The sequence below is a fragment of the Rhamphochromis longiceps genome, linkage group LG6, assembly GCF_057381845.1.
Source record: "Rhamphochromis longiceps isolate RC_006_pf linkage group LG6, R_longiceps_female_GT1.1, whole genome shotgun sequence".
NCBI classification, from domain to species: domain Eukaryota; kingdom Metazoa; phylum Chordata; class Actinopteri; order Cichliformes; family Cichlidae; genus Rhamphochromis; species Rhamphochromis longiceps.
This window is the reverse complement of record NC_140562.1, coordinates 12,504,790-12,516,161: the sequence shown is the minus strand read 5'-3', so window position 1 is coordinate 12,516,161 and position 11,372 is coordinate 12,504,790. Positions and strand designations below refer to the sequence as shown.

Genomic DNA, 11,372 nt, shown 5'->3' with positions numbered 1-11,372 from the left:
AGAGGTAACCCACTCGCTCTCTGTCAGCACGCAGTCGCAGACTCGTGAGTGAGGGGTTTTTTTTCTTTTGTTTTGCTCTTCTACTCTTAAGAGCTCCATTAGCCACACAGAGGGCACAATATGTTCTGTATTGCTTCTCAAAGTTAGCATTGGTTAGTGATCATGAGCTGTTTTAGGTTTATAAATCATTGGTTTACACCATATTCCTCTGAATTAATGTCACAAATTGACAAACTGACAGTGAGATACAGTGAAGCGTGTAGAACATGTAATTCAAATCAGAGCACGAGCAGAACAAGAGCATGAAGCTGAGATCAAACTTCATTTGCTTCCATCTATAAGGTGCAGGTCACTGAGGTCTTCTGACAGAAACCTGCTGGTGGTTCCTCGTTCTAGGCTGAAAACTAAAAGAGACTAAGTGTGTCTTCAAGGCTGTTGGCTGATAATCTATGGAATGCACTAATATTACATTTGATCTCTGCGGTCTGAACATTTGAAAGAGCAGCTCTACTTATTTGTACAGGCTTAATTTTAGGTAGTGGATATTATTATTGTCTTTTAATGTTTGTATTTATTTTTATTGATTATTATTGTGAAGCACTTTCTCTATAGAAACATTTTACCTTCATTTCCCTTCTGTCACTTTATGAAAGCCAAAAGCAAAAAGAGACGATAAGTAACTTTGCATAAATGTGTGGAGCTTTGCAGCTTTGCAGTTGATAAAGCTTCATAATGACACTATGTGACTATGCAGTGTCCAATATTCAAACTGAAATGCAGTCATTAGAGAGTGAATGGCAGCAACACTATGTGTGGTGCCTCTTCTCTTTTCTCTGTGTATCAGCGAGTGTTCAGCTACAGTATCTATATTTAATGGCTCTGGTGTTCACTGCGTGGTTCTGCCTTACTTCTGAGAGCAGATATTTTACAGGTACAAAGAAAAACTGGCAGTGACCTGGTGGGGCGGGGGATTCCTCTTTCAGGTGTGACGGCTAACACAGAGGTCGCTCTGCAAAAGAGAGTCATTGGAGGTGATGAATGTGAGCGACAGTATCATGTACAGCTCAGAGCAGTTTATCCACATGGACCTTCCAGCTTGTGTGGAGGCTCTTTGATCAGCGACCGCTGGATTCTGACTGCAGCTCACCGTCTGAAGCCAGGAGGGTGAGGAGATCAGAGCAGCAACTAAAACTTGTTTTTGCTATTCAGTAAAAAGTAAAATACATTCAGACAAGATGAGAAATAGAATATGGTGACCATCAGTAATCATGTTTTATGTTTGCTGTGCACATGCAGGACCATGTTTGCAAATCTAAGTGTGCATCAAGGGGGTCCGAACAAGAAGTGCAGATAACAGCAGAAGCTGAGATCTATACAGACAAAGACACCAGCACAGGCAGAGTTCATGACATCATGCTGCTGCAGCTACTAGCAGCTCTGATATCCAACCTATAAAACTACCTGACTGTGAGTTGTGGATGTTTCTGCTTCAGGTTCATGTGTTCTGACAGATACTGATACGTCGTGCTAACTTCAGTTTTAGATTCAAATGATACTTTGATGTTCCTGTGGCTCAAAGTTTCTTGCTTTGAAGTTTTTTTTCTTAAAGTTTCTTCTTGACCTGAGCTCTGTGCTGTGAAGTGAGTTCAGCATATGTAGAATATATTTCCTTTATCTTATCCCAACAGTGGGAATCAAATACTCACAGGAAGCTGCTTATCAATTGAAAGCCCTGGTTATCAAGTTAACCAGGGCTTTCAATCCTAACGGATGTGGATAAACTATACTGGCAATGCAGGTTTTAAAAAGGAAGATAAAACTGTAATATTAGAAAAATGTGAAGGGTTTAAATGCATAATACAGACTGAAGGTAACAGCTGCTGCAGAAAAACCAGTGTTGTGTGTGTGTGTGTGTGTGTGTGTGTGTGTGTGTGTGTGTGTGTGTGTGTGTGTGTGTGTGTGTGTGTGTGTGTGTGTGTAAAATTGCTGTAGGGTAGCTTAGTAGTAAAAGCGCAAGCACTTCAGATGCTTTGTTCAATAAGACTGGATGAAATCTATATCAATAAAGTCTAGCCCATTTGGAGACAAGCAAGAAAGACAGCAAAAATCCTGACTGACATCACGGCCTATCATTACACAGGAGAATCTGATGGATCATTAATCAAGTATTTCATTTAATTAATGTTTGAAAGACAGTTTCAGCTTTTATTCTGTCAGCTACAAACTTTCTGCTGTTTATTAGTTTAAGAGAAAATAAAACTTAATATAACAACAGAATTTAAACATAGGCTGCAAACTGAAAAATGTCTATGAAAAAATGCTATTGAAGAATTTTAGCCCCTCCCACTGACCATGTAGTACAGTAGGAGGGTCTAAAGTTGAAAGTTTCAAGGGATTTTCCAGGAATGGTGATGCTGCTTTTCTGGACAAATGATCTCTAAACTTGAACTTAACCAGAGGGATATAGTACAAAGAAAATTCAACAAGGCTTGGCTTACTTTGCGTTAGCTGGCTTGAGAAAACGTAAAACACCAGTCAGTGTCACGCCGCCGGGTATATCAACTTCTCTTTTAAGCTGTGCTTTCTGCTTCACGCTCCGTGCCCACGCATGTAACAAGGGCTGCTACAAGGCCCTTTAAAACAGGAAGTAGCATGTGCTGCAGTGAGCTTGAATGGTGTCCCAATGCGCTGAGCAAGCACAGTGCAAGCATGCTAGCCAGGTGTGGTGCGTGATGATAAAGTGGTGACTAAAACTCTATAAAGGACATAACTAATATAACAGCAGGTCAGGGTTACTCTTACAATTTTCTCTGGTAAGAAGTCAAAATCCTTCATATAGAACTCTGAAGTTACCTGGAGAGATGAGATCCTGCTTATACAGGCCTCAGGGCAACATTTCAAAGTTAACGTGCAAAACAATCAATATATGTATTTGTATGTAACTGACAAAAAAAGGAGAGAAAAGCGTCCAAACACTTCTTGTGTCATTCCAGAGTTGAGGTCGCAGGTTATGGTGCCACCACTGGACTAGCTAATGAGAAAAGAAGGAAGATGATTTTTAACAAATTTGTTGTATTAAGAAAAAAGAAAACAAACCATCCAAACTGTTACTTTATTAGTAAAGAGATGTTGCAGATATTTGTACTGAAATTGTATTTTTCTTCATTTCTAATGTGTTCAAAGCAAAAACAAGCTTTTCCTGTGAGCTCAGACCATTTTATTTCTTTCTGCTGCATTTCTGCATAAAATACAAATCTGCATCATTTTTTAAAAAAGTGCTTTAAGCTGAACTAATTGTCCCTTTTTTCTAGAACCTGGTGAATCACCCTCTCTTCACTGTGCAGAGACTGAGGTTGTCAGCTGTACAGAGCTCAATGATATTTTACTGAAAAAATTCCCCGAGGTCCACCGAGTCAGGAGCTATCAGCACTGGTTCTGTGGACAAAGTCCTGGGAAAGATATATGTCGAGTGAGTTTGCATGATCCCTCAGCTCACAGCTGCATTTATTAAACATACAAAATACAGAAAGATTTTATAAACCTGGGAAACTGTATTTCTGTCTAGCAGGGAGACTCTGGTGGAGGAGTGGTTCATAATGGCAGGATTTATGGGGTCTCTTCTTTTGTGGGAGATCCGGACTTTGTATGCAGAGCACCGGCTGCCTTCATGGACCTCTGTGATCCTGAGTATGCAGATTGGATCAGGAAAACTATCAACCCATAAAAAGCTGTGAGGTGTGGATAACTGTAAACAAGCTGAAATAAATAATCTTTTAGAGTTTAGCTTTGGTTTCTTTTATTCTGTTTGATATAAGCAGTAGAGGATTTCAGAATTTCTGTGTTATTTGCCAAAAGACGTTTTTTCAGCTGCACCCACACACAGTTTCTTTAGATAACTTCAACTGCAGAAAGTAAAAACTCAGCATTAAGTTTCAAATGCAGTTTTAAAGATAATGATAATATGGTGGCCCTGAATACTGAAACTGCAAAAGTTTTTTCTATTGACGGATGAATAAAAGTTGTGTTTTATTAAAAGTTGAATAAAACACAACAGAAATAGAAAAAAACGTTCTCATCCTAAAACTTGGTGACAAAGTGGAATATGGTAAGGAAACACTCACTTAAGTGCTGTCATTACTCAAAGGTTCCTGATAATCATGCATGAAGTGATTTCTGGAGGGGAATGAAACTTAACTGAACTGCTCCCTGTGACATTTTGACCTGTCAAACGCAGGCGTAACTCCTGTTATTCATTGTTGTATTGCAGGTCTGCTGTGCACGACGTCTGTGAATCTGAGTAATTTGGTACAGATGAAGGAATAAGACTGCTCAGATGCTTTGGGTGTCACGTAATGATCCCTCAGGTTTGGGTGTCTTTGGTGCCCTTTGATTTCAATCTACCTGCACATTGAACAGAAATCCTGCCATGACAGAACACACTAATGCCTTTTCAAGGGAGAACCGATCCTAATCTGAGCTGTCAGCCCCAAGTTCTCTGCAGTCATCAAATCAAGCATAATCTGGTTTGAACAGGCTCCCTGCCTCACTGCAAAAGCCTTTTTACCAGCTGCTGTTTGACAAACTGCAAAGCCTCTGAAGAGACTTTAGAAAGGGGGAAAAAGGATACGAAGAAAAAGCTGAACAAAAAGCTATCCATGCACTGTTTAACATTTCACTTGGAGTTTATTGACTGTATTCTATCTGTGGATTGCATTATAGCTTCTCTGAGAGCTTTGCTCCCTGAAGATTTTATGATCTGTGAACGCTGAGTCTCTCTTGTGGCTGTAAACCAGTCTGCTCAGCATGGCACTGCATGGCAGAGTTTCTCTCCATTTTTCTGAATCACCTTTGCTCAGTTGTGCTCCTAACTGATCTCCTGAGTTTGGCTGTATTCCTGGACTTTGCCCTTTAGTTACTCTTCAGTCTCTTTGACACACAGGCTGCCAAATTTGAAATAACATTTTTAGTTTTGGAAAAAGAAGAGCGTGTCTAGCAAATTCTTGCACATCCTTGTTCTTAAATAGCACTTTTCTACTCAAGCACTCAAAGTACTTTATACACCTCATTCACCCATTCATACAAGCACTTTTCTGTACCTAAGTTCTTTCTATCTAACATTCATACTCTGATGGACACGTGAAAGAGCAGTTTGGGGTTCAGTATCGTGTCCAAGGATACTTTGAGATACAGATCAGATCAGGCTGCGATCGAACCTCCAACCTTCTGATCGGTACTAATTGGACGTTTGCTGCTGCACATGTAGCATCACAGCTTAGAAGATGGTGGTGTGGAAATGTGTTTCCCATTAACAATTGACTAAGAAACTCTTAGTCAAGGGTTAACGTCACTAATGTCAGTATTTTCACTGATCTTCATTAGATTAGATAAACATTGTGCCTTAAACCTGAGCTGTACAGGAAAATAGATTTCTGATACACATGTACATAAACAAATAAAGAGAGATGTTTCCCACCTGCTGAGAAGACAACAAATGCATAACCTGACTACCACCATTAATCTCACATCAACTGATTTCTGGCACCTATAAGTGAGATTGAGTTCACTGTCCTGCTGTCTTGGCCTTTAGGAGAACACAGTGAAACAGATGAAGCTTGCACCAGATGGTGGAAACACAATGATCGTGGTCTTAGACACAGCATCCACACTCTGTACATGATAGTGTGTGTGTGGTGCTGTTTGCAGGAACTTGATGAGGCTTTGCTTAAGTGGAAATCCACTGATGTTCAAGCCCCAGGGAAGTGGGCGGGGGGATAGGATCTCTGGGGCCCTCTTCCTGATGGAGCCCTACCTGACTCCTTTCACTGCTAAAGCAAGAATGGTGCCACAGCTCATTGAAACAATACTTCATTTCATCAGAATCATCAAATGATTCTGTTAAAAACAACCGTCCAGTGTACTTGCATGGCAAACATCGTGATTAGATATTCAAGAAGAGCCTCTTAAAGATGAAGGTCTGTGTCTCTTGACCTAAACACATAATCCAGTTAAATCTGATTTATGTTCATTAATGCCCCTCACACTGTAACTTAAAGTAATAAATCGGTCACTGATTAATTACAGAAGTACGTCTGTGAGCATAAAGATGTAAGCCTTGGACCATCAGGATAAAATGTGGTTGGGAAACTTAACAAGCTTTGATAAAACTTCATCAGTAGCTCAAGCAAGACCTCAAAACCTTCGATCACCACGGGTGGTTAGCAGACTGTGGTTGTACCATGCAGCCTAACAACATGCAGTAAATTGCAGGTTAAAGCAGTCTGCTTACACATTGTTAAACGAGGGAAGGGAACTAATGTGGCCATCACATTACCCTTTTGTCCCATTTCATCCCAGGACTTGATTCAATTGCTGCTCACTTTCTACAATACTTAAAACTGATCAGTAGGACCTGAAACTGCAAACATTCAAACATTCAGGCCAACAATCAGTTGGTGAACATATTAATCTACTACAATTAGCAAAAATGAATAAATAAACAGAAGAAAGTTGGAGTGATATCAGAGTCATGCAAGTTTTTGACCAGGAGGTTAAACTCATGCAAATTAGCTTCATCCAGGCTCATGAAAACACTGTCCTGCTGATAAACAGCAGATCATTTGTGTCAGTGTCAGGATGGTTTATATTTGAGCTTTTAGTTCACACAGAACAATTTTTATTAATTGTTTTTAGCGATTACGAAAGTCTGTGAATCCCCAAATTGTTCAGTTGTTCTCTTTGCTCCCCATGAGGTCACTTTCACCATGTGACAAAAACAACACCCCACTCTACACACTCGGGCCACCAGCAACTTTCTAAATTCTCAATAAAAAGCTGACAGGTTGCAATGATGTTCCAAATAACTTATTAAGAAAACAACTAAATACACAGAAAATGTTATGAAAATTGGTTTATTTTATATCTCATAGTTTTAAATGATGCAATAAAAATATGTACAAAACATCACAAACTGTAATATTTTACAAATGCTTACGTCCTGCTGATGCAATGGAGACATCTTCCAGTGACAGTCTTCATCAGTGTGAGTGTGAGGAGGATCCTAAACCCACCGACACAGAAGTGCATGTTCACAACTCCCTCTGTGCAGGCGGGGTCAGGACCCTCCTCACCCAGGGTGAGGAGGGTTGGTGCTGTGGCCAGTCAGATATGAAGTGCTGAGAGTGGATCTTTGGTCCTCTGTGCAGCTCTGTCCACTCTCAGCTGCCCTGCAAAGCAATAACACAAGAAAGACGTCATTTTAACACAAAACCGCATTTTCATTGTTGGTAGCTGCAGTATGTTGTTAAAAAAACTATTTTAAACCCAACGTATACACATGAAAAATATAAATAAACCTAAACCTACAGTGCTGCTGACATAGGATGATGATTTATACCAACTATTGGAAGAATTTTGTCTTCAATACAGTTTGTTGTCAATGTGAGGTGATAACTTACATAGTTGGAACACAGCACCACTCTCCCGTTTTTCACTTGGTCATCCATCCTTCTCATCGGGTTGGTCGGGGTAAGGCTGTCTTCTGGGTGGGGTGTTTGCTCCATCTTGGACGTAACTGGAAGTAATAACAACTAAAAAACGACCTTTAATTCACAATGTAATATTAATATTAATGTCACATATCAAGAAAAAAAGAAATACATTTCACATGTGCGAGTCACATGTTCATATATCTGTAAAAACAAAAACACAAAGGCAAAGTTTAAAAACACGTTCTAACATAAACTAATCAGAGTCACTGTCATCCATGGAAAGGTTAAAAGGCCTCTCCCAGAAACGTCTGACTCCAAAACTACCTGAGGATGTTGAAGGGGCATCAAACTGGTCACTCACCTTGCACCTCTTTGCACTTACCTCTTCGGTGCAGATGTCTTCTCTGCTTCTCTTTTCTGAGGAAGGAGCAGCAGAGAGATCAGCTGAGGAAGCAGATGACAGAGCAGCTGAGAAAGGAGCAGCAGAGGGAGCGGCTGAGGAAGGAGCAGCAGAGGGAGCGGCTGAGGAAGGAGCAGCAGAGGGAGCGGCTGAGGAAGGAGCAGCAGAGGGAGCGGCTGAGGAAGGAGCAGCAGAGGGAGCAGCTGAGGAAGGAGCAGCAGAGGGAGCAGCTGAGGAAGGAGCAGCAGAGGGAGCAGCTGGGGGAGGAGCAGCTGGGGGAGGAGCAGCTGGGGAAGAAGCAGCAGAGGAAGCAGCTGAGGAGGGAGCAGCAGAGAGAGCAGCTGATGAAGGAGCAGCAGAGGGAGCAGCTGAGGAAGGAGCAGCAGAGGGAGCAGCTGGGGGAGGAGCAGCTGGGGGAGGAGCAGCTGGCGGATCACCAACCTGGGCAACAACTCGAGGGAAGAATGGGGCATTGGCCTGGCCGAAAGGCGGCATGGGGATGGGGGCAGCACCTGGAGCAATAGGACGTTGCCAATCGTGCCAAAACGGCTCTGGAGGGTGCTCCCGGATGAGAGGGGAATCATCTCTCTCATCCATGGTGTCATACCCAGAGTCATCGCTAAGCCAATCCCCCCACTCTTCTGAGTCGCTCCAGTCAGATGAATTGTCAGTCTGTTCACTCACCTCTTCATCGTCTATAGGTAGGTAGGGGGGGTACTCACCATACTCACCTTGCTGTTCACCGTCATCAGCATCTGGTGCTTCATGAGAAGAGGGTGAGGGTGAGAAAGGGATAAAATACCTACCATACTCACCTTGCTGTTCACCGTCATCAGCATCTGGTGCTTCATGAGATAAGGGTGAGGATGAGAGAGGGATAAAATACTCACCATACTCACCTTCGCTGATACGCTGGGTATCAGTGTCCTGAGCTTCACCAGAAGAGGTGGTGCTCTGGAGACTGTCATCCAGGATCCTGATGACTTCAGGAAGGCCTTCTTCTGCAGGGCGTTCAACCACATAGTCAAGACGCCCTGTGAGGAAACAATTTTTAAAATAACATTAGGAATGTAATAGACACCCAGTGTTAAAGCAACAGACCTACATCTGTTAGTTTGAGCAGAGGATGAGAGAAAAGCATTTTATGTCAGACTGAATGACACTTCTACTTGTTCAATCTTTAAGTCAAGTTTTTTAATAGAAGACCACCAAACCTCCACCAAGGCAGCTCACTCTGTGTACTTTTAAGGTGACACTATATCAGGAGTGGGCAATCTCAGTCCACGAGGGCCGGTGTCCCTGCAGGTTTTAGATGTGTCCTCGAACCAACACAGCTGATTTAAATGGCTAAATTAGCTCCTCAACATGTCCTGAAGTTCTCCAGAGGCCTGGTAACGAACTAATCATGTGATTCAGGTGTGTTGACCCAAGGTGAGATCTAAAACTTGCAGGGACACCGGCCCTCGTGGACTGAGATTGCCCACCCCTGCACTATATTGACACTATAAATGTCACTGTATTTTGTGTACATTCAATTTGTTTTATTTGTTCTTTGTAAGCCTTTATGCAAACACTATGTTGGAATAGGTAATGGATAATAGGTATTGATTTGTAAATAGCCGGACATGAGTAACTTATTATATAAATATACTACAGTACATTTATAACTAACCATGCAGCTCATTCTCCTGTTTTATTTACAATTCACGATGTCACACATTTTGAAAAAAGCTCATAGGTTAAATATGTGGATGCAAACCATAATGTAACATTTAGACCACATGTACCAATTGCATGTCCTAAATATTAAAAAAATAAATAAATATATATATATATATATATATATATATATATATATATATATATATATATATATATATATATATATATATATATATATATATATATATATATATATATATTTTTTTTTTTTTTTTAAATAAAAACACAACCTCCTTGGCAAGAGTAAAAATTGCACACACAAAGCTCTGCAGGTATGTCTGAAAATGATGGTCAAGTGAAAAACAAACAAACAAACAAACAAACAAACAAACAGAAAACAGAAACTCTTAACTCAGAATCCACATTTTTAGAAATGTGCACAAGGACTGTGTGTGTGTGTATATATATATATATATATATATATATATATATATATATATATATATATATATATATATATATATATATATATATATTATATATTTGTTTTTTTTTATTTGTTTTTTTTTAAATAAAAACACAACCTCCTTGGCAAGAGTAAAAATTGCACACACAAAGCTCTGCAGGTATGTCTGAAAATGATGGTCAAGTGAAAAACAAACAGAAACTCTTAACCCAGAATCCACATTTTTAGAAATGTGCACAAGGACTGTATCTGCCATAAGGACAGGTACATCTAATCTGTGGTAAACATGCTATCACTGTGTAAATATCCCTGTGTACAATATCTCTCTCTGCTATCTAATAAGGTTAAAAGCATTACCGTAACAGAAGATAGGTCTTAATGCCATTATTACTACTGTTTTCATATTCTTTTGATATTATTTTATTTGCATTTTTTTATCTTTGTGTTTTGCAGCAGAGAAAAAATATAGTTTATGTCAATAAAGCCTTTGATCCGGAGAAGAAAAGGATGTCAGGAGGGGACCTGGATCTGTGTGTTTACGCCTGCGTGTTCTGACCCGTGACATCTTGAAGATGCCGTTACCACAGAAACTGATTTTTGGGCATTTTACAAATTTTAGTCCATTAAGCTATTTTTAACCATTTCATTTTAAAGAAAAGTGTCAAATTTGAAGCCTTCAAGTCAAAGTAACACCTTTTTTTCATATTCATACACCAGTCGTTAATAATTTCTACACCTCTCCCGGAAAATTTAAAACATACAAACAATTTACAGGAAACAGACTTGAAATACACATATTTGATCACGTTAAAACTTGATATTCACACTGGAACTTGTTAAATTATTACAGTAATTTACATTTAAAGAAATTTTCACACTTACCTGCAGCGAAGTCCAGGTGACAGTCGGGGAGTCCGGGTCCACGGTGAGCCATCTTCAAACTTGAAAAACAAAAACAAGTACAAACGATGAAGTACTTGTTCTGCTCTCAAGTTATATCCGCTTTTAGTGAAATAGTTTGCAAAACTTAGCTTTCCACAGGCTGAGGTTGGAGCAGGTCGAAACAAGTCCACGAGCAAGTGTAAACGGACGTTTGGAACCTTGTGCAGCATTTATATACCCTCGGCGGCCATGGTTACGGTTGTCAACGTGTACACGTGCACGGGATAGAACTATCCGGTTGTCCAGTCTGACCTCACTAGCCGTGTCTGGGTCTAAACTCCGCTGCAGGTCCATATATCAAACGATCACTATGGCATTACTGAGAGTTGAAAAACTGTCTAAAGTCTTTCATTTTTAATAAAATGATCAGCGTTCTGCTCTACCAGGTGTAACAATTGAGTTTAACATCCAGGCA

General features: G+C 40.3%; 1 protein-coding gene across 1 annotated transcript; it reads right to left on the bottom strand.

Annotated features, from left to right (window-relative positions):
• Window positions 1–7,740: 7,740 nt before the first annotated feature.
• On the bottom strand, window positions 7,741–10,949 carry LOC146667566 (uncharacterized). Its single transcript, XM_085409244.1, has 2 exons — window positions 10,898–10,949; window positions 7,741–8,921 (listed from the first exon to the last, which is right to left on the bottom strand). Exons 1-2 carry the CDS (start codon window positions 10,947–10,949, stop codon window positions 7,741–7,743), a joined length of 1,233 nt encoding a protein of 410 aa, XP_085265370.1.
• Between the last annotated feature and the right edge of the window lie 423 nt (window positions 10,950–11,372).

Excerpts from the sequence above, each read along its gene's own strand:
- LOC146667566 (XM_085409244.1), bottom strand. The coding sequence starts at position 10,949 with ATGGCTCACCGTGGACCCGGACTCCCCGACTGTCACCTGGACTTCGCT. Across the intron at positions 8,922-10,897 it reads TCACCTGGACTTCGCTGCAG|GGCGTCTTGACTATGTGGTT; the intron begins GTAAGTGTGAAA and ends GTTTCCTCACAG.